The following is a 22,057-nucleotide window of genomic DNA, read 5'->3' as shown; positions in this document are numbered from 1 at the left end:
TTTATCATCCAATCATGTACAAGCAAAAATGCTGCTTTTTATTTTCCTTGCATGTCCCCCTCAGATCTACAGCGACTGCACTTCCAAGTGCCCTTGCAGTACACTTGTAGGGCAAAGTGGATTTGCCTTTAGTAAATAAACCCCATTATGCTTTTCTTCAAAATTTTTGCTCTTCCTTTGTTTATGACGCAAAAGATAAAAACCGCAGAGGTGATCAAATACCACCAAAAGAGAGCTTTATTTGTGGGGGAAAAAGGGCGTCAATTTTGTTTGGGTACAGCGTCGCACAGCTGCGCAACTGTCAGTTAAAGTGACAGAGTGCTGTATCGCAAAAAATAGCCTGGTCATTGAGCAGTCAAGTCTTCCAGGGCTGAAGTAGCCCAACTACTGTAAAATTGTAAATTCTCCCTTGCAATAGGGCTGTACCCACACTGCAAGGGTTAAATGTTCATTTGGGTCTAGTGGTCCCTGGAAAAAGCAGTTTGTGGACTGTTCCTGAGTCCCCTCCATCCAGTGCAAGGCTATGGACACTGGACCAGTCATGATGACATCAGGAGCATCAACATGCTAGAGCATGGGGGGGAGGTCTTGCAGCGCAAAGGAGCTTTTGGGGCAGCTCCACTGAGGGGAGTATTTCTACTTTCTATAGAGTTCAGCCTTATACTATTCTCCCATATCTCTGTCATTGTAGCTTTATTTTATACAGGTTCTCTTTATCCACCCACTCTTTGATAAGACAACTGTATTTAGACATGTCTGCACCTAGTCACAGAACAGTCCATCAGCAGTGCTTACATATTCTTGCTCCTGGCATGGTAAACTTTCTTCACATATACAAATTCGATGTTTTTTATGCCAGTGCTGTTTTTATCTCCACTTTCAGCCATCTACATCTCTAATTTATATACATGTAAATTACATTACTCATTGCATTTTAATACAGCATTGACATTACAGCTAGGGACAGAAGTATGAGCTAAATGGGAATACATCATTTGCACCTTGGAAAATCTGTAAAAATATAAGAGAATTTCAGGCAATCGGTTATTAGTCATTTTGGTCTTAATGCATAACTAATTTAGTTCAAGGAACTTAATGTTACATTTTTTATATAAAGGGGCCCTGTCAAAAGGAAAACCTGCTATGTGAAACATTGGCTGACACCGCTGAACTGATCAACGTGTATTGCCGTTTTGGCAAACAGAAATATATTTTGTATCAATTACCACCTAAAGTATGTTTAAAGTGAACCTGTCATCTCTATGTCCTGCATAAGAGTATATAGCCCTGGTGCTTGCGTTTACCCTCATTAGCCCTAAAAACGGTTTCTGTGTGTCCTTCTTTAACCCTTTGTTCACCAACATAGTTTCTACGTAAATGGTGCAGTATATAAGTGGTTAATCTGTTATTAAAGTCGATTTTTCTTCTACATCAGACAAAAATAACATATTTCACATGCATATATTTTTTAGCTACTCCAACCCATTCTTACCTTCCAACAAGAAACAGGCAGAGGCTGGTGATCACATAGGATATAATGATTCCTATCCACAATTCCTTGCTGAAAGGGTTCAGAAAACCAAACATGTATGAGCTCTCAGCGGCTGTATCTTTCTTTAGGAGTATACCAATCCCAGTCTGCATGAAGGGTTTGGTGAAGGATATGGCATTCTCCCTCACAGATGTAATTGTTAAAGGTGCTATGGCCAAATCAGCTTCCTAGAAGAAGAAAATGCATCACGTCATGGGTATAAACTGCTAGCAGGATTGCAAAACTGGCATACAGATATGCCCGAACTTAGCTTCGAAAGTGGCCTGGGGGTCATGAAAGCTGTAATACTCCACTATGCACATACCACCTTTAATCAGGAAGATGGCCCTTGGCCCCCTACCTTCCACTGCCTAGCTCAATGATAGACCAGTAAAATGGTTTGGGAGCCCTTTTAGTGCTCGTTCACATCAGACACAGTTCCGTGCGCTTTTTTTCTGCAAAAATGCAGGCACAGTGTTTTCCATGTATTCTAATGGCTCTAGTTCACACCTTGCAGTCAGTTTGCGGTACAGAAACTCACTTGGTGTGAACAAGAGCCATTGGAATACATGGAAAACACTGTGCATGTATTTTTAGTGTAGAAAAAAAAAGCGCACGGAACTGAATGGAACTGCGTCTTGTGTGAACTGGCACTTAATGTTTCTTAAAGTGGTTGTAAACCCTTTACAACCACTTTTACCTACAGGTAAGCCTAGATTAAGGCTTACCTGTAGGTGCTTGAAATATCTCTTAAGCCTCCACGGTTTAGGAGATATTTGCAAAAGAGACGGGCACCAACGTCTACAGAGCAGGCGCATTGTAGAAACCTTTAGAAACGGCGATCGTGTCGTTTCTAAAGGAGATCGTGCCGTGACTGGCAGCTCCCACGTGCACTGGAGTGATATCATCGAGGCTAAATTGCATGGATTACATAGATAGATAGATAGACTCGAGTATATATATATATATATATATATATATATATATATATATATATATATATATGAATGAATGAATGAATGAAATACTTGTATAGCGCACAATGCGAACTGAATCGCCATATATATATGGTTAACTGTCATTTAATCCATGCCATTCATGATAGCTCACTTAACTATATAAAATATGTAATCTATTTTAATATAGTTAAATTCAGTTGCATTACAATTCATTATTTTTATAAATTTTTGTCATCTTATATTGATCAAACAGGTACTACTATCCTTTTTTTTTTTTTTTTTTAACAATTATATGTTAATTTATGGGCTTCCTGCAAATAAATCATCTGGCCTTGGTTGCCTTGGTTGCCTCTTGACAACTAACAATTTTTTTTTTTTTTTGAGTTTCAAAAGAGCTTTATTGAAATATAATAAAAAATGGAACAGAGGGTCTCCCACGCAGGGGAGTCGTGAAAAAGGAGTTTACACAACAGAGGTACAACATAACTGGCAAAAGTTCTATAGTTTGCATGGTGAAGCAGAGAGTGAATGGAACAATACCCATCAGCCTGCTCATATCTGAAATTTTCTCAATTACAACATTGAGCAAGGCTCCAAAGTCAACTTGAGGCAGGAGTTGCCCTGAGCCCCCAACACCCCTACCGGGATCTTGCTGTGTCAGGGACTCAGAGCTCCCCCAATCTAAGACAAAATACTGATAGCAGGGGCCCGCTCTGAGCAGGGTCCAAATTTTCAGCCTCTGTTAGTTGGGGCAATAGCAGATAAGGGAAAAAAGGCAATGGGGAGGATGGGTTAGGGAAGGAGATAGAGGAAGGAGGGAGGAAAGAGAAGAAAGACATGAGGAAAGAGGAGAGTAGAGAGGAGACCTCAGGGAGGGCCCGACCTGTCTGTGGGAGTACCCCTAGTGGGGGGAGAAGAGAACAGGTTATAGCCAAGTGAAATCCCCATATGACTCGCCCAGGGTTCCCATATGCTCTTGAACCGGTCAACTTTGTCTAGAATTACACTGGAGGTCTGTTCTTGGAGCATGATCCAAGTAATCTTTCGTTTAGTAGAATGGAGGGAAACTCTAGGTGATTTCCAGGGCCTGGCAATGGACAATTTCGCCCCAATAAGGATGAATTGGGCCAGAATTCGTGAGAATTTCTTCGCACGAGGGATATCTTGATTGAGGAGAGCGATCTTGGGGTCCTGGGGAATTCCAAGCCCCGTGACTTTGCGGATGAGGTTAAAAACACCATTCCAATAACTTCTGATTCTGGGGCATTCCCAAAAAGTATGAATCAGGGATCCTAGGTGGCCACAGCCCCTAAAGCAAAGTGGGGAAGATTGGGGGAAGATTGACGCAAGTCGTTGCGGGACTAAATACCATCTGGAAATCACCTTGAGGCTGGCCTCCATTAGAGAGACGTTGATGATCCCCTTGAGCCCTCTCATAAAGCTGCAATGCCAAGTATCCAGGTCCCAATCGAAATCCAGATCCCGCTCCCATTTCAGCATGTATCCTGCCTTAACCTGTGGATCTGCTAGAGCTGCATAAATCAGGGAGATACCACCTCTCATAACCACAGCTGATGTGCACCATTGTTCATAGAGGGTGACTGTCAGGGGGCCTAATGTACGGGAAGAAAGTGAGTGTAGGAAGTGAGAGATTTGGCGGAAGCGAAATCTCTCGGTCAGAGGCATCTCTAGTTTAGAGATACACTGGTCTAATGTGAGGGGACCATTAGAGTTGACGTAGTTCCCAATTCTAATGAGACCCTTGTTAAGCCACCATTGAAATGTTTTGACGTCTAGTCCAGGAGGAAACTGAGGATTGTTAAAAATGTGTGCTAGAGGGCGCCACGGGGAAGTCAGGGAGGTCTTGGAGTGAACCGAATCGCAGAGGGCCATTGAGTGAGACAGAGTGGGTGACATAATCGGAGGCCTGGACTTGGGGGGTCGCCATATAAGAAAATCTATGGTAAAGTTGGGAATAGCTTGTCTTTCCATTTCCACCCAATCCGGTTTCCTACCGTTAGTATAGATGCAGGAGATCTGGCTCAACTGCGCCGCTTGATAATACCACCAAAGATTAGGTAGTCCAAGACGACAACTAACAATTGAACCCAGTGTTACCAATCAGTACTTGGTCCCAAGGGATTGCCTCAGCTTGATGTTTGGACTTTACTTTCGGTTGAGATTCAACAGTGAATTTACTCTTTCTGATACCAGGTTACATTTGTTTTCTATATTTGGTGGTTAGATCATGCCTGCGTTTGTGGTGGGTGATTTAGTGATTACTTTCCTACCCTCAACGATGCTCACTTCTTGCCCCTTGTTTGCATGTGTCTCAGCGTTAATGTATGTTTTTAATATAGATGCACACTGTTCTCCACATGTGAATGCCCCTGAAGAAAGGACAAGATCCTGAAATGTGTTGGGCTCAATTTCTAACTAGGAGAATATACTAGTGTGATTTTGTACTTATGTTTATGTTTTGATAGTGTTCTATGTTTTGATAGTGTTCTATAGTAAATTACATTACTATAAACTTGTTTTTTGTACCTATATTTAGTTGCCTTCCAAGTCCCACCCCTCTTTGGTGGACCTTTCTTTACATATCTATGTATGGGATGGTGGCAATTATTATTATTATTAACGATTTATATAGCGTCAACAGTTTACGCAGCGCTTTACAATGTATAGGGGAGACTACACAATTATAGTACAATACAAAAGGTACAGGAGGGCCCTGCTCATAGAGCTTACATTCTAAAGGAAGGGGGTGGTGGTACAAAAGGTAATAGCTGCAGAGAATGATTTGAGGGGGGCAGCTCGGGGACAGTTAGGTGGGTGTGGGATAGGCCTCCCTGAATAAATTAGTTTTCAGGGAACTCTTAAAAGTGGACAGGGTAGGGGCTGAGCAGACAGACTGGGGCAGGGAGTTCCAGAGGATGGGAGAGGCTCTGGAGAAGTCTTGAAGGTGAGCATGAGAGGAGGTAACAAGGGAGCTAGAAAGCAGGAGGTCATCAGGAGGAGCGGAGGGGACGATTTGGGCGATATCTGCAGATGAGGTTGGTGATGTAGATGGGGGCGAGGTTGTGGATTGCTTTGTATGTTATGGTTAGCATTTTGAATTTTACACGGTGGGGTAGGGGAAGCCAGTGAAGAGATTGGCAGAGAGGGGCAGCAGTCACGGAACGATTAGTGAGGTCTATTAGTCTAGCAGCAGCATTCATAATAGACTGAAGGGGGGTAGCCTGCTTAAGGGTAGGCCATTAAGGAGAGAGTTGCAGTAGTCAAGGCGGGAAATAATCAAGGAGTGAAAGAGTTGCTTTGTGGTGTCATTAGTCAGGAAGGGTCGAATTCTGGAGATGTTGTGGAGGTGAAGGCGGCAGGATTTAGCCAGTGATTGGATATGGGGGCTGAAGGAGAGGTCAGAGTCAAGGATTACACCCAGGACTCTGGCATGAGTGGAGGGACCAATGGTTGTGTTGTTGATATTAATGGTGAAGTCACAGGGGGGGGGGGATCGTGAAGGAGGAAATATAACAAGCTCAGTTTTAGAAAGATTGAGTTTAAGGAAGTGGTGTGACATCCATACTGATATGTCATTCAGTAAGTTGGAGATCTGTGAGGAGATTGAGGGGGTGAGTTGAGGAGTGGAGAGATAGATCTGGGTGTCGTCGGCATAGAGGTGGTGTTGTAAACCATGGGAGCTTATCAACTGGCCCAGGGAAGAGATATAGAGTGAGAATAGGAGGGGCCCAAGGACAGAACCTTGGGGTACCCCAACAGAAAAAGGAAGGGGAGCAGAGTAGATTGAGTTGTAAGCGACACTGAAAGTGCGCTGAGATAGGTAGGAGGAAAACCAGGATAAAGCAGAATCGCAGAGGCCAAGGGAGCATAATTTGCTGAGGAGGAGCAGGTGGTCAACTGTGTCAAAGGCAGCAGAGAGGTCTAAAAGTATGAATATGGAGTAGTGGCCGTTGGTTTTAGCAGTTAGTAGGTCATTGGTGAGTTTTAGTAGGGCAGTTTCAGTAGAATGTTGTGGGCGGAAGCCAGACTGTAAGGGGTCAAGAAGGTTGTTGTCCATGAGGTAGCGACTCATTTGGTCATGGACAAGGCGTTCAATGAGCGTGGAGGCAAACTGGAGCAGGGAGATGGGTCTTAAGTTGTTCAAACAGGTGGGGTCTAGTGAGCATTTTTTGAGTATGGGGGACACCAGTGCATGTTTGAGCAGGGAAGGAAAGGTGCCGGAGGAGAGGGAGAGGTTGAAGATGTGGGTTAGGGAGTTAAGGATAGAGTGGGAAGGTGGTAGCAGTAATTGTGAAGGGACAGGGTCCAGGGAGCAGGTAGTGAGGTGGGCCGTGGAGAGGAGTTTATTAACTTCCTCTGTGGTACCTGGGCAAAAAGAGGAGAGTACTGAGCGTGGTGTTGGACCTGTTGTGTTGGGTAGGGGAGGAAGTTGAATGCTGGATATCTCCTTGTGAATTGTGTCAATTTTGGTATTGAAATGGTTGGCAATCTGTTGAGCGGTAAGCAAGTTGGTGGGTGGGGGCAGTGGGGGGTGAAGTAAGGAATTAAGGGTAGAAAAGAGTTGACGTGGTTTGGATGAGAGTGTTTTAATAGGTTTGTTTAGCAGTGTGGAGGCAGGAGTTGTATTTGAGAAGGGCAGATTTGTAGAGGGTAAAGTCTTGCAGGGACTTAGATTTACGCCACGCTCTCTCAAGAGCACGGCTGTGTCTCTTAAGACTGCTGGTGTTGTCTGTTTGACAGGGTTGTGGCAGACAGGGCCTTGTTCTGCATGTAGAAAGAGGAGCAAGTATGTCTAGGGAGGATGACAGCGTGTTGTTGTAGATGGAAGTGGTTAGGTCTGGGCAGGACAGGGGGGCAATTTTGTCATAAAGGCCATCAGTAGCAGAATGAAAAAGGGAAGGGTTGAGGTTGCGAAGGTTTCTGCGGGTAGTGGTTTGTAGGTTGGCAGCATGGGATGTAGGAGACAAGGAGAGAGTGAAAAGGATAAGACAATGCTTTAGTCCACTTTTGGTGAAACCTCTTTTCGAGTTATCAGTACCATTGTAAAAAGCTTACAATCTAAGGTCCCTAACTCACATTCATACATACACATACTAGGGCCAATTTAGACAGGAACCAATTAACCTACCAGCATGTCTTTGGAGTGTAGGAGATTCAAACCAACAACCCTAGTGCTACTAGGCTGAAGTGCTAACCAGTTAGCCACTGTGCTGCCCATTTATCCATGATACATAAGAGGGGAAAGGCTAACTCAGCCCATTAGGCTCCACCTGTAACTAAAATGTAACTTTTGGATGGTCTAGCCCTTAATAGCACTCCAACCTTTCCTGTTTTATATCAAACACATAAACTAAGATGAGGTGATTGGAAATTTTCACACAGGAATTCCTCTGTTCATGCTGTGCTATGATTTGGCAGTCTGGAGTTTGGAAGGGTGAACTTTGTTGCTGAAGGCATTATAAACTTTTATATAGCCCCCCCCCCATTGTTCCAGGAGATTGTGTTCCCCAAGAGACGACTCATGATGAAATTTGATTCTCAGCAACATAATTATCAGGCATAGCTGTCTGATCACATTATAGAAATGTCAAGAAACATCTGGGTCTGTAGCTGCAAATACTCCTAGGATGCTATGAAATGCATCTGTCACTGTGACAATTGCCTGTGTATAAGGCCCCGCTGGCTACAGAGCCTCACAAACTTGCCAGTTCACCTTTTTAACCCCCATTAGTTAATAGGAAATTCCAAGGTTTCCAAACAATGTGCTGCATTGAAAGATGGACCAAGGACATATGATGGACAGTGTTCATAAAAAAGAAATGCATTGCTAGCAATGTATACAAAATGTTAAAAAATTACAGGAATTCTCCAACTTAGATAAAATATTACTTTTCCCATTGTGTCACATCTGTTATATAACAAGAGAAAAGTCCTTTCTCCCATCAACTTGTAGGCAGGTTGCCTATTGTGTTAATGCTTTCTAGACTAGTATGGCTGCCCAGGTTGGGGGGAGAAAGAGTTAAATCCGTTATGTTCAACTGCTTGTGGGCTTTTGGGGTCAAGCTTCCTGTCCTGCGATATATAAAAGGCAAAGGTTCGGATCTCAAGGGCGTTGGGTCAGTGAACAAAAGGACAGGATTGTACAGGACATGAAGAGACTATTGAGCACCGGCTTTCAACTGCAACAGTTCTAGTAACATGTCAAAAGGTTAACTGCAACCAGTACGCTGATTGGTGTAGTGGACATAAGCTCTGCATGTCCCTCCTAATGCATCACATACACCCTTACAATTGAGTATCATATGGGGCCATGTCTTCTGCAAGGACTTCACATAACACTGTACACAAGTAGCTCATCTTGGAGTTGGAGGACTGCCTTAATGTTTGACTTTTCAATGACCACAGTCCTTGTTGGGTCCTGACAATGATGCGTATGCCCTTGGCAAGCTGTAAACCTGTTGTTACAACATATCCTTCTGGTTGCCTGAGTAACCCAGAAGAACTCACCCTGGGGTAGGCCTCCTAAAAGTCACTTACACTTGACACCCAATGAGTTAATGGTGAGCACATGGAAAGGATGTCAACTGTCCATCACAAGATGCCCCCTATGCTTACATGATTTTTGTTTGTACTAGGAGCTGTGTTTTTTAGCATTTACCTACAGGGTCACAGGCTTCAAGGGGGGGCAGTCTGTGGCCATAGGGAGTAAACAATGCTTAGGCTCTGTGGTCCGTGGGGATAAACAAAAAATGCCATCATTGGTACTGTATTAGTGGGAGGTAAGCGCCCCATCCTTGGTGTCAGTGGAAGGAATAGTACCCCCTTTTTTTAATGTGATTGGGAGCAATAGTGTTCCATCATTTAAATCAGTGGGGGAGAATTATGCCCCATTTATGGTGTCTGTTGGAGGAATCTTATCAGTGGTGTCAGTGGAAGGAACAGTGCACCAGGATTCTGATAAAGGCAAGCAAAGGCCTGCAGTTTGGACACCACCTTGCTAGACCATGGTAGGATTGGAAACACATAAAAAAGGTTTCTTTTTTTACTTTGATTAAATAAATATTAATTTGATCAAGATTACCTAGAAATTAATTAATCTTGTTTAATAACAGACCAATGGATTGGAGCATCTTTGCCACATCAAATTCCCAGTGGGGGGGCTCACTTTTTATTTTCGTTGTTCAGCATTGACTGACCTTTCGGATGATTTCTCCCACCATTCCACTCCAGTTTCCTTCCTGGTCTTTGGATCCATATTTTCCATCCTTCACTATATGCAATGTGTAATTGAATCCCAGAGACTGAGTGAGTTCAGAGAGAAGATCAATGGCATATCCTTCCAAGGCATCTGATTCAGTCTTCATCGCAAAAGGCTTTTCCTGTATTCCAAAAAAATACCAAATGTGAAAAGTTTTAGATTTCCAGTCTCGGCAAAAATGCATAAAATGATAAAAATTTAAGCAAAAAACAAAAACATGACATCATAAAACAAACATAAAAAAAATCTGGCTAAACCAAAACATAACCATAAACACATAATAAACACAGAAAAAATACTTCAATATTTCTTTGTTTTGCTTCAAATACAAACTGAAAAAGAATCAATGATTAAGGAACTTAAAAAAAAAATAGGTTACCAAAATTGTGGTGACAGTCAGAGTTTTTGGAATTTGACGTTTTGTTCTTTCCTATAATTTAAATAAGATGACAATCACAAAAAATGAATAATACATTGAAATGTTGGTATGATTTGAGTAAACTAATGGGGAAGATGTATGGCCATGCACACTAGTTGTTATTGCAGCAATCCATGGCGTCTTCCTGCCAGCTGGGAGATATGTGGGCTGGCGGTGAATAAGAAGAAATCTTCCCAAGTGTGATGCAAGAGTAAAGAGTAAAGACCCAAAAGGAGTTCTAACCCTGCCCCCCCCCCCCCACCCAAACAAACACATTTTGTCTGGGGTTGTAATTTAAAAAGTATTTATTTTTAAACGTACCTTTAACAAAGTTCCGGCATTTTCTTTACCATCTTTAAAAACAATAAAAAACTTAAATGTTATTTAAAATTGAAGAAAGAAACATTTTAAGTCTTTTAAAGAGACACACATATAATACATATAAGGGCACTGGTTTACCTACCAAGGATTTGCACTTCTGTGCCTTCAGTTCTGAGATTCACACAGACCTATAAATAATGGGTGGCCTCACGTAAAAGGTAAGACCACACACCCACTATATATCGTAATATTGTCTCCATTATCGATTTGTTATATGCATTGTTATGTGATTATGGCTTTTCCCGTTTTTATACTTACTATTAAATTGATGTATTTTTTAGATGTAGGTAATATCCTGAAGAAGCTGAGAAGCGAAACTAGTCGAATTACCTCACCTTCCCCTATGAAAATGTGATATTTACCCGAAGCTGTAATATTTTGTATTTTTAATAAATTATTTTTATGGAATATTGCTTTTTTCATATTGATTTAATATATGTACGTGCCTCGTGATAGTCCCCTTGCTCATACCTTTTTGACATCTCTGATTGGAGACCAGAGATCTCGATTTTATTTTCCATTCACACAGACCTGTCACACAGCACAGTTCTCTCTGGCAAGGCAGGGGACTTGATTTTTCTCAGCTGCAGTGAAGTAACACTGACAGGTCTAGGCCTTCCCCCAGCCAATCACCCAATGATTAGCACACCCCTCTATCACTCTTCTCTCTCCTTCTATCAGCATGCATTGGTTCTTGTTACCACAGCAGCACTTCTGATCGGCTCTCTGTTCTTCTCCTCCCATTCTCAGTCAGAGCTCTGTTGCAACCCCCCCTTTTCCCTTATAATGCTGCTTTAGTTACCAAGCTTCAGTCCTACAGATTACACTGTGTTGCAGAACAACAAATGGCTGGGTGATAAAGTAGTCTTGCTGTGTGTATATACCTCAGAGTGGATGGGCAGCAAAGGTTTGGGTTTCCTTTCCTTTTCCCATACAGGGCAAATTAAAAGCTTAATTTTAACTTTACCCATCTGTAGACGCATATCTGCCCCTTCCACTGTTCTAGTGTTACTCCATTCAGCTGCCAGGACTGGTGGAAGAAAACTCTGTGTAAGAACCAAACTGGCCTGTTGGAACTTACAATAGGCTATGGATTCCTTGCTTGCCATCATGTGGCAGAGCTGGTCCAATCGTGAGACATCAGCACTGTCACATGATGGGGGGGGGGGTGAGTTACATGCTTGCTCATAACAAGAAATGCCAGGTATTTCATCTGGTTTTTGGTGGCTGAATAAAGCTGGGAGAGAACAAAGCAAAGTTGCAGCTGGGGAAGAGCTATGTGACCCTTTTACTTTTCCCTACATAGGCTGAGAAAAGGACAACTTTGAGAAAGTCCACAGGTTTGACTGTGCTCTTTAGCTCAGTCATAGGTCATGTTTCCTTATTTTTCCAGTTATGGGGGTCAGAGACCCAAAAGTCATAACTCTGCACTCACTTTTTACAGCTTCAATGCTTCAATGGGGCTTCTCTATCCCTGATAGCTCTGGGGCCCCACTGCAATATAAGGGTCATCAGGAAGCCAAAACACTTGATTATATATCTTAGATCAGAAGAGGGAAAACCCAAATTCTCCACACTGCAGCAAGGTGGCTTGTTAACAGACCAACTACCTCTTTCTCAGGCAATGCACAACCACGTATCTATACTTCCAAGCAGATCAACTACGTCTTTCTCAGGAAAAGCCCAATCACTTATTTATACTGTACTTCCAAGTAGACATGTGCGAATCAAAAATTCGTACGAATTTCCGGAAATTTGTACGATTTTGGATCCAAATTCGTAATGAAAATTGATACGAAACGTTAACGAACCTAAAAGTTAAAAACCCAGGAAGTCAGCACAGCACAGGGATGGTGGGAACACCTCATAATGATAAATTCATCATAACGAACATTCATTATTTTTATGAAAAGTTTACGAATCTAACGAAAATTCATATTTCGTACGAATCCGAATTGAATTTCGGACACGAATTACGAAATATGATTTTTTTTTTAAATACGAAATGGAATGAAACAAAACACATTTTTTTGACGCCGCCCATGTCTACTTCCAAGCAGACCAACTACCTCTTTCTCAGGCAAAGCTCAATCACTTACAGTATCTATACTTCCAAGTTTATGTGTAACTGCTAATTTCAACAAACTCCAGGGAAACCCAATGTCCACAGTGTTGGGTTGTACAGTCTCTTTCTCTACACACACTGAAGTGGGAGATTAATTCTTGAGCTACTCACATAGTCACAGATTGATACAGAGTTCTCCCAACAAACAAAGGTCCTTCTCTCACGGGTACCTTCCAAAAACACAACCACCACCTCTTCATTAAACCCTCCCAACTAAGGGGGGAGGGTATAATATAGCAAGCTACCAGCAACCACAGTACCAGACTTACACTAAAAGATCCCTACACAGAGAAAGAATAACATACACACCCAAAAAATGTATTAAAAAAAAATCAATAAAACTTACATGACATATACAAATCTAATTGAGACCCTGCGATTACAGTAAACATGCTGTGAGAAATATAAGGCCAACAATAGTTTTGTCAACCACTTTCAAGTACACTCTACTATTGCTTGTCTTTACAAACCTAGCCTACCTAGCTTAGTTAGATTAGCTTCACGTAATACTTTGTTACCTGCGAACATTTTAATTCAAGATTTTTAAATCTATCTGATAAACAAAGCCGAAATGTGCAATTCTTCATCAGCAAGAGCGCCACACCAAACCCTGGAGAAGGACATTCTGCACAATAAAGAAAAGGCTGCATTGTTTTCATTATGTAATATTTTAAAATAACACCATAAGAAAATTATTTCCTACTTCATTTGTATTGGCCTCATTTTCTTTCAAAGTTCTCTTTCATGAAATCTTTGGCTTGGCTTGGAAGCAGTGTAAAACAAGGCCGTTTTCTGCTTCTCAGCTGGAGATGACCATTCAGAGAATGCATCGTTTTGTTACACTTTTTCAAAGTGCTCTATTGCAGAAAAGGCCTTTTCAAGACAAACTGAATTCCAGCTGGATCTACTTCCAAGTAAACTGGTATCTCTATTGAAGTTGTTAGATGTCCCATGGCCTCTCAGGATGAAGATGGCAAAACCTTTATCTGTTTTTTATTCCAGCTGTCACCCTTTATAGTTCCATAAATTATTGGGAGGTATTATAAAATATTACACTGCTGTGAGATAGTTTAATGGTGCAAGCTTTCACACATCTTAGTGGTTCCATTCAGGGAACCTTGAAAATGACTATAATGATGTCACCCTAATTAATGAAGGAAGAGCAGTTAAAAAGATCATGTCATCTTTTCCTTTTGTATTGTCTTACAGAAAACGTCTAATGGATACGTTCAATGGAAAGACAAGGATATACTGTATACATAACATAAAAGAGTTAAATATACAGCTAGGCAGAACGATATATAAACTGACCCACTCTTGATTTTCTCTGCTCAAATAAATGTTGTCACTGAAAAAATTAATAGAGCTTCTAAAAATACACAACTAGTACTCACCAGTTCCCCCACCCATGACTCCAATCTTTACTCCCTTGCAAAGCTACAGTCACCACAAGCATCCTCAGCATCAAAAATTTCTGGATGGGTTGGATACCTGCACCTTCTCCTATGCATTGTGGATCTACACGCTGGCATTTACATCACTAGAGTGTCCTGGCAGAGGTCCAGAACAACACTAGCCCCTAAAGAATGTTCATATTCCTGATATGTGCCTGTTGTACAATGTACTAGTGTTAAAAAGTATCCTTTGTATTGCTTACTTTTTTTTTTACAATTCCTGGTGTTCCTGCCAGACCCCCTGCTTTCCTATTTCAAACCAACCACGCTAGGCATGACAGCACATCCATTCCAAAGTGGTCAGTTTTCTAGCTGTGCAGGGAGCACAGCCTGCCTGCCTGTCCTCCCGTGACCAAGACTTGTGCTGACACGCATCCCTGCACAGCCATTCACTGGGACAATGTACTGCTGCTTCTCCACCCCCACTTGTCTAAACCCCCTATGCAGCTGAGAACAGAGAATACAGTGCCTTGAAAAAGTATTTATATCCCTGGAAATTTTCCACATTTTGTCATGTTACAACCAAAAACGTAAATGGTTTTATTGGGATTTTAAGTGATAGACCAACACAAAGTGGTTCATAATTGTGAAGTGGAAGTAAAATGATAAATGGTTTTCAAAAATGTTTACAAATAAATATGTGAAAAGTGTTGCGTGCATTTATATTCAGCCCCCCTGAGTCAATACTTTGTAGAACTACCTTTCACTGCAATTACAGCTGCAAATCGTTTTGGGTATGTCCTTACCAGCTTTGCACATCTGGAGAGTAACATTTCTGCCCATTCTTCTTTGCAAAATAGGTAAAGCTCTGTCAGATTGGATGGAGAGCATCTGTAAATTGGATTTAATTGGATTTAGGTCTGGACTTTGGACATTTTCAAGGCACTGTATGTGATCAGGTATAAACAAAACAAAAAAAAGGGTATTTATAATATATGTATATATATATATATATATATATATATATATATATATAAAATAAATACCCTTTTATACCCCTGACACCACCTGACCTCTCATTGTACTCAAAGCCAATTTGATTTCCACAGCTGACTGTAGAAAAGAGAGAATTCTCCCAATCAAGTATTTCTGAGGATGGCAAATTTTGGCTTCACACTAAGCAATATAAGTCTTTCAGACCCATGATAGATCTTCCTAGTGACAGCTTTTCTAGCATTCACTAGGGTAGACACCACTGTTCCCAAGATGCCATGGTCCTTTAACACCCTGGCTTCAAAAGCCATGCCATCAAATTTAGAGATTGTAAATTGGGGTGGAATATGGGACCCTGAGGCAGTAGATTGGGCAATGTGGAAGTGTACATGGCCCGTCTATTGTCAGTCTCACAATCTCTGGGAACCAGGGCCTTCTGGGCCAGGCTGGTGCCACCAGAATGACTGGAATGCCTGCTCTCTGAATCCTGTGCAACAAATGTGGAAGGAGAGGGATCATAGGGAAAGCATAAACCAGGAAGTATTGGCTCCATGGAATTACCATAGCATTTGCTCCGATTACCAGAGGATCTCTTGTTCTTCGGGACACAAACTGCCGTAGCTTGTTGTTGGACCTTGATGCCAGTAGGTGGTCCTCTGGCTATCCCCAAAATTGGGAAATTTCCTGCAACACCCATGGGTGAAGGGACCATTGCCCTGGGCAGATCTGTTGGCGGCCAAGATAATTTGCTTTCCAGTTCTCTACTCCCGGGATATGGACTCACCTCTCATCGCCCGTATGCACGTACCCTTACCATTAAACACTGTCTGTGAAGGTCCTCATTTAACCAGGTCATCGTATAGCTATTAGTAGTATTAGTCACATTTAACTGGACTTGTTTTGTAACTAAGTATGTTTTACCATTTTTTGGATCAAATTTTGGAACTGAAGAATCCATTTGGATGAGTGGTGAGACTAATTCAAGATTACAAATCAAGAATGTAACTGCTACTAGCTATATCAGTTATTAAAAAATTTTTTTTTTAATAATCATGATATTTGCCTCCCTTGTTATTAAAGAAAAGAAAAGACTAACTAAAGGCATTTGTGCTTAAGAACATCTTGTTTTCTAAACCTGTAATGCTGAACTGCAGAATAGGTCACAATTGGTTACTAAGACCAGTTGATACTGCCTAGCAACTGCTGTAGATGGATGTCAGTGTTTGCATTAAGTTAAATGCATGTATTTATTTTTCCCATTTAAATTGCAACATGTAAATCTAACTTTATATGTATTTTATATACAAAATGAACTTATAAACTCGTGAACACAAGGAGAGGGATGGGTCCTGGACAGCAAGACTATTTCCCCACTATTTAGGTTGTGGCCCATTTGAGGGGGACAGTTTGAAGACATTGTTAAGTACTCAGGGGTTATAAACCATACAGGGTAGTATGGCTGAAGGGCACTGATTTTCATTACTCTCTGGACTGGTAAGTCCTCATTAGGTACCTGGAATTTCAGAGGTTTGAAGAGTTTTGGGAGGAAAGAACTTCCAAACCCTAATCACAGGAACTTTAGTCCAGAAGGGGCAAACCGGTCTGCATCAGAGTGCATAAAAGGAAGAGGAAACAGCCAGCACAAGTCTGAGTTTATTGTCCAAACAGATGACTCCAGGGGCGGGCTTAGGAACTGTTCTCTCCCATGAGGAGAACCACCCAATAATCTTTTAGTAGAAAGTTGACAGCCACCAAGAGAAATTACGTCAAAGTGGAGCAGGAGTGCCTGATGCTTAAGTTGGCTCTGGGCTCCTTGGCAGGAAGTTTCATCTGGCATTGGACCATGGCCCACTGACCTGGATGAGACAGAACAGACACACGAATGCCAGGGTAACCAGATGGTTCCAGCATATTAAGAGTTCAAGTTCATGGCAAAAAATAGGAGTAGAAAACACTACTAAAATGTGGATGCCCATGTCTAGATGGTATTTCGTTTCTCCCTGGCTGTCAAAGCTTTATCCCAATGTGTCACCCCTTTGCTTTAGAAGTTGCCAAATGCCAGGGACAATACTTTATCTCTGGTGGAAATGCCCTAGACTTCGGGCTTTTGGAACAGAGTTTTTGCTCTTGGTCTACAAGTCAGTGGGGCCAATATTCCACAATCCACACAAATGTTTTTTTTTTAATGATCCGCTGGACATGGTTTCTTGATCCACTCAGAGGCTGGCCTTATTTATTTTCTTTGCTGTCAAAATAACTAATGCTGGATCGTGGAAGAAGACCTCAGTTCCAGTCTACTGAGTACTGCAAAAAGTTTAATGGATCATGTCTCATGAGAGAATTATGAGTATTATTCAGGACTCATATAGCCGCTTTGAAAGAGTTTGGGTCCCATGGGCACATTATATCCATATTGACCTTTAGACTGGAACTATTTGGGCTACCTTGTATATTGTTTTTGCAGTCCATGGGATCCTTCGTTTTCCTCCTTTCCTTTCTTTTCTCTCTTTCTCTTCTCCTGCATTCATCTTATGTATTTATTTATGTATTTTCTATAATAGTGCTGTAGATCATTGTACTGTCTAGCCCTGCCAATGAGTAAGGAGGGGTGCCATCTTTGGATTCATATGAGTTCATATTGGAAACATATGTAGAGTCAAGGCCTCCTTGCTATGTTTAGTGGCTGGGTTCTTTTGCTATAATGTCTTACTGCTTTCCTGGGCTACTGTTGAGTTACCATCTGGCTATCTGTGTACGATGATCTCCTTTATGTTGGATGCCTATATAAAAATTTTTCAATAAAAATGAAAAAAAAATAAAAATAAAATGCTGTCAAGTGCTTGAGTATTCACACAGCTGTCACAAACAAATGCCTGTAATGTGTCTAATAAGTGTATTGCCTGTGATTGCAGCCCCATCTAGTGATCATAATACAGTATTTTTCTGATTTCAAGATTTTGGCAAAATACTGCATTATGGTCACTAGATGGAAATACATCTATTAGACACAGTGATGATGTAACTTTCATGTGTGTGGGCTGTTATATTATCCTAGCAGTCATCTGAATTCTCAGCATGTCATAAATACCAAGTGTGTAAACTGCACTGCACATTTGGCGCAAGTTTTTTCTTGGCATACAAAGTCTCTTCTACCAAAAAGTGCCTATGTTGTTTATGAGTTGAGGTGCATTTTCAAGGTGCCTGGAGGTATCATTACTTGATTTGAAGTGTCTGCAAGGTGCCTTGTGTACATAATTTTAGGTCCATTTGCAGGATGCCTTTGGGTATCATTTCTTGAGTGGAGATGCATTGGCAAGGTTCCTTGGGGTACCATTACTTGAGTTAGGGTACGTTTGCAAGGTGCCCGTAAGGTGCCATTCAAAACAAACGGCATCACGTTTAGTTACGGTAAAATGCAGCAAAATACATATCTTACCACGTTACCTCAACACAATGGTTTAAATCAAGTCCAAATTACTATCTTCATGGTAATAAATGCATTTAGAAACATTTTCCTTTCTAGTGCTGGCCATACATTATGCAATTTTCTTCTATAGATTTCCTTTAGATTTACCAAAATCATATAATATGAGATCAAATCTAAACACTTTCAATTTGTGTGTATGCAATCAGACAGGCCCTTATACTACACCGTTGAAGGTAAATCTAAATTAAATTGAATAAGAAAATTGTATAGTGTATGGCCAGCTTAAGAGTTCATAGACACAATTAGATTTGTTATATACAGTATGCATGTGGATAGAGGTGTAGTTTTGTAAAACAACAGAAAACACAGTTTGCAATGAATAAGACTCCGTGGGACCTTTAGGCAAAATCAATGCTATCAATCTATGAACACAAATCTTATTTTCTTATTCCCTCTTGAACAGTGATGTACAATGCATTTCTTAGTATAAGAAAGGGTTTTGCTCTCTAATGCCACGTACACATGATTGGATTTCTCGTTGGAAAAAGATATGACGGCTTTTCCGACGGCATTCCGCTCAAGTTTGTCTTGTATACACACGGTCACGCAAAAGTTAGCTGAAATTACAACCGTCAAAAACGTACAACACTACGATGAGCCAAGAAAATTATGTTCAATGCTTCTGAGCATGCTTTGAATTGTTCCTGAGCATGCATAGGAAATTTGCACGTAGGAATTGCCACAGATGATCGCATTTTCAGATAGGAACTTTTCCCGACTGAAAAATTTAGAGCATGCTCTCAATCTTTTGCTTGCTGGAATTCTGCCATCAAAAGACCGAAGGAGCATACACACCGTCGCATTTTCCGACGAAAAACTTTCATCTGTTTTTTGGGGGCCAAAATTCCAATCACGTATACGCGGCATTAGACAGTAAAACATATGGTTCTGGTTTACTTAGTGCAACAATGAACAGACTGTTCCTTCACAGTTCTGATAGATGCTATATATATATATATATATATATATATATATATACACACACACACACACACAGTGTATATATACATACATACACACATATACAGCGGGTAAAATAAGTATTGAACACGTCACCATTTTTCTGGCTAAATATATTTCTAAAGGTGCTATTGACATTAAACTTTCACCACATGTTGGTAACAACCCATGCAATCCATACATACAAAGAAACCAAAACAAGTAAGTTCAGAAATTAATTATGTGTAATAAAATGGAATAACACAGGGAAAAAGTATTTAACACAAGGGAGGTGCAACAAAAGCATAAAAACCCAAGACACCAGCTGATTCTCAGGAATTAGAAAGCAATTCTGCCCCTTGTCAGTGCAAATTTATATCAGCTGGTTCAGCCTCAACTGGTGACCTATAAAAAGGTGTCTCATTACCAGTGTGCCACATAAGAAACATTCCATGATGGGTAAAAGCAAAGAGCAAGACCTTTGCAACCTTATTGTTGCAAAACATACTGATGGCATTGATAACAGAAGGATTTATAAACGTCTAAATGTTCCAATGAGCACTGTTGGGTAGTGATGGACAAACTTCTGACAGGACGTTTCGTGAACGTGATCCGCGAACGTGCCCAAATGTCCTTGCGGTTCGCAGCTGACCCCATACACTTTAATGGCAGGCGAACCTTAAAAACCTCCAGTTCATATTTTCAGCCACAAAATACTTACTAGCTGTGCACACATAGTCCCACAACATGGACACTGACATACCAGAAGTATTAAGTGAATCTGGGATCGACAACGACAAGCATTCTTTTTTTATCTGTGAAATTTTGACAATTCAGGAGCGCATGAAGGCCATGGAGGAGAGGCAAGTTCAGGCCAGGCTATGAAGGGGGTGCAGGAGATGATCAGTGCCACAGTCCGGGCAGTGCAGTCCTGTGCCAGTGTCCCAGTGTGCCAACCTGTGCTTGAGCCCCTCCCTCTGCCTGGCCCTTACCCCCACCTATGCAGGCCTCCACTGCAGTGGTCCGGAGGTGCCAGTCCAGTGCTGATCCTCAGCCATGGTGCTGGCACAGCCTGCTGATTGGCTTCTACACTGCTATCTCCCTCACTGTCTGGAAACCAGCACCACAATAGAGACTGAACACTGACACCAGCACTGTGATAGATAGCACTGACACCAGCACCGTGATAGAGAGCAATGACACCACACCAGTACCATGATAGAGAGCACTGACACTGCACCAGCATCGAGATAGAGAGCACTGACACCAGCACCGTGATAGAGAGCACTGACACAACACCAGCACCATGATAGAGAGCACTGACACCAGCACTGATACCAGCAACTCGCTGCGGGACCCAAAAATATGACACCGCTCAACCTCTTCAAACAGGAGGGTACAAGCATATAGTACGGTGTGATTTTTTTGTACAAGTGAGCCAAAGGTAGAAAAAAGGTCTGTGTGCTAGATTATATAAATTGTTTATAGAGTTATGCATATACATGGTCTACTGGTCACATGTGTTGAATTCCTCCGAGATCCATGCCTCATTCATTTTTAGAAATGTGAGGTAGTCAACACTGTTGTGAGCTAGGCGAGTAGGCTTATCGGTCACGATCCCCCCTGCTGTGCTGAATGTCCTTTTCGGACAGAACACTGGACGAGGGGCAAGCCAACAGTTCCATTGCAAATTGTGCAAGTTCTGGCCAGAGGTCAAGCCTGCCCACCCAGTAGTCGAGGGGTTCATCACTTCTCAGAGCGTCCACATCGGCCGTTAACCCGATGTAGTTGGACACCTGTCGGTTTAGGCATTCCCTGAAGCTAGATCCGGACGACACCTGTCGATGGGTCGGCTGAAAGAATGATCTCATATCAGAAGTGACCAACACATCTTCAAGCCGCCCTCTTCTTGCAAGCGCTGTTGGATTGGTACCCACAACTCTTTCTCTGGGAGTGGGAATTCCTCTGCCAGCGCACGCAAAAGCAGAATGCAGCATTTCTCTAAGCAAGGCCTGGAAGTGCTCTATTCTGACAGCCCTCTGTGATGGTGGTAACATTTCCGACATTTTGTGTTTGTACCGGGGGTCTAAGTACGTTGCCACCCAGTACTGGTCCTTGACCCTTATGCTTTTTATACGGGAGTCCCTGTTAAAACACTGGAGCATGAAGGCCCCCACTTGCACTAAACTGGAAGCGGTGTGGTGGCCTGGCTCCTGCTCATCATCCAGGATAATGTCGTCCTCCTCGTTCTCCTCTCCCCATCCACGGACAACAGGGATCCCAGAAAGGTTTAAAGCATGCTCTTCTTGCTCCTTCTCATCCGCCCTGGCACCATCCTCCCCTGACTCCTCTTCAGACTCCTGTTAACTTGTCTCAGATAGAGTAGCCCCACCTGGGAATTCATCCAGCATTGCGACTCCCTCATCTTCCTGCTCCTGCTCCTCCACGGCTTGATCAATGACACGATGCAATGCACGGTCTATAAAGAAGGCATAAGGTACCATGTCACTGATGGCGCCATGGCTGCGACTGACCAGTTTGGTGATCTCAT

General features: G+C 42.0%; 1 protein-coding gene across 1 annotated transcript in view; it reads right to left on the bottom strand.

Moving 5' to 3' along the window:
- LOC143934237 (putative glutamate receptor) overlaps positions 1-22,057 on the bottom strand; it is a 92,631-nt gene that overhangs the window by 37,922 nt on the left and 32,652 nt on the right. Inside the window, exons 3-6 of the mRNA XM_077457677.1 lie at positions 10,509-10,540; positions 10,149-10,199; positions 9,708-9,890; positions 1,493-1,719 (exon numbers count right to left, since the gene is read on the bottom strand). Coding sequence (XP_077313803.1) covers positions 1,493-1,719; positions 9,708-9,890; positions 10,149-10,199; positions 10,509-10,540 — 493 coding nt within the window. The remainder of the gene's footprint in view (positions 1-1,492; positions 1,720-9,707; positions 9,891-10,148; positions 10,200-10,508; positions 10,541-22,057) is intronic.

This window comes from Lithobates pipiens, unplaced genomic scaffold (genome assembly GCF_037356315.1).
Source record: "Lithobates pipiens isolate NorthernLeopardFrog02 unplaced genomic scaffold, aLitPip1_a1.2 Scaffold_27, whole genome shotgun sequence".
In the NCBI taxonomy this organism is placed as follows: Eukaryota; Metazoa; Chordata; class Amphibia; order Anura; family Ranidae; genus Lithobates; species Lithobates pipiens.
This window is presented reverse-complemented; position numbering and strand designations above follow the sequence as displayed.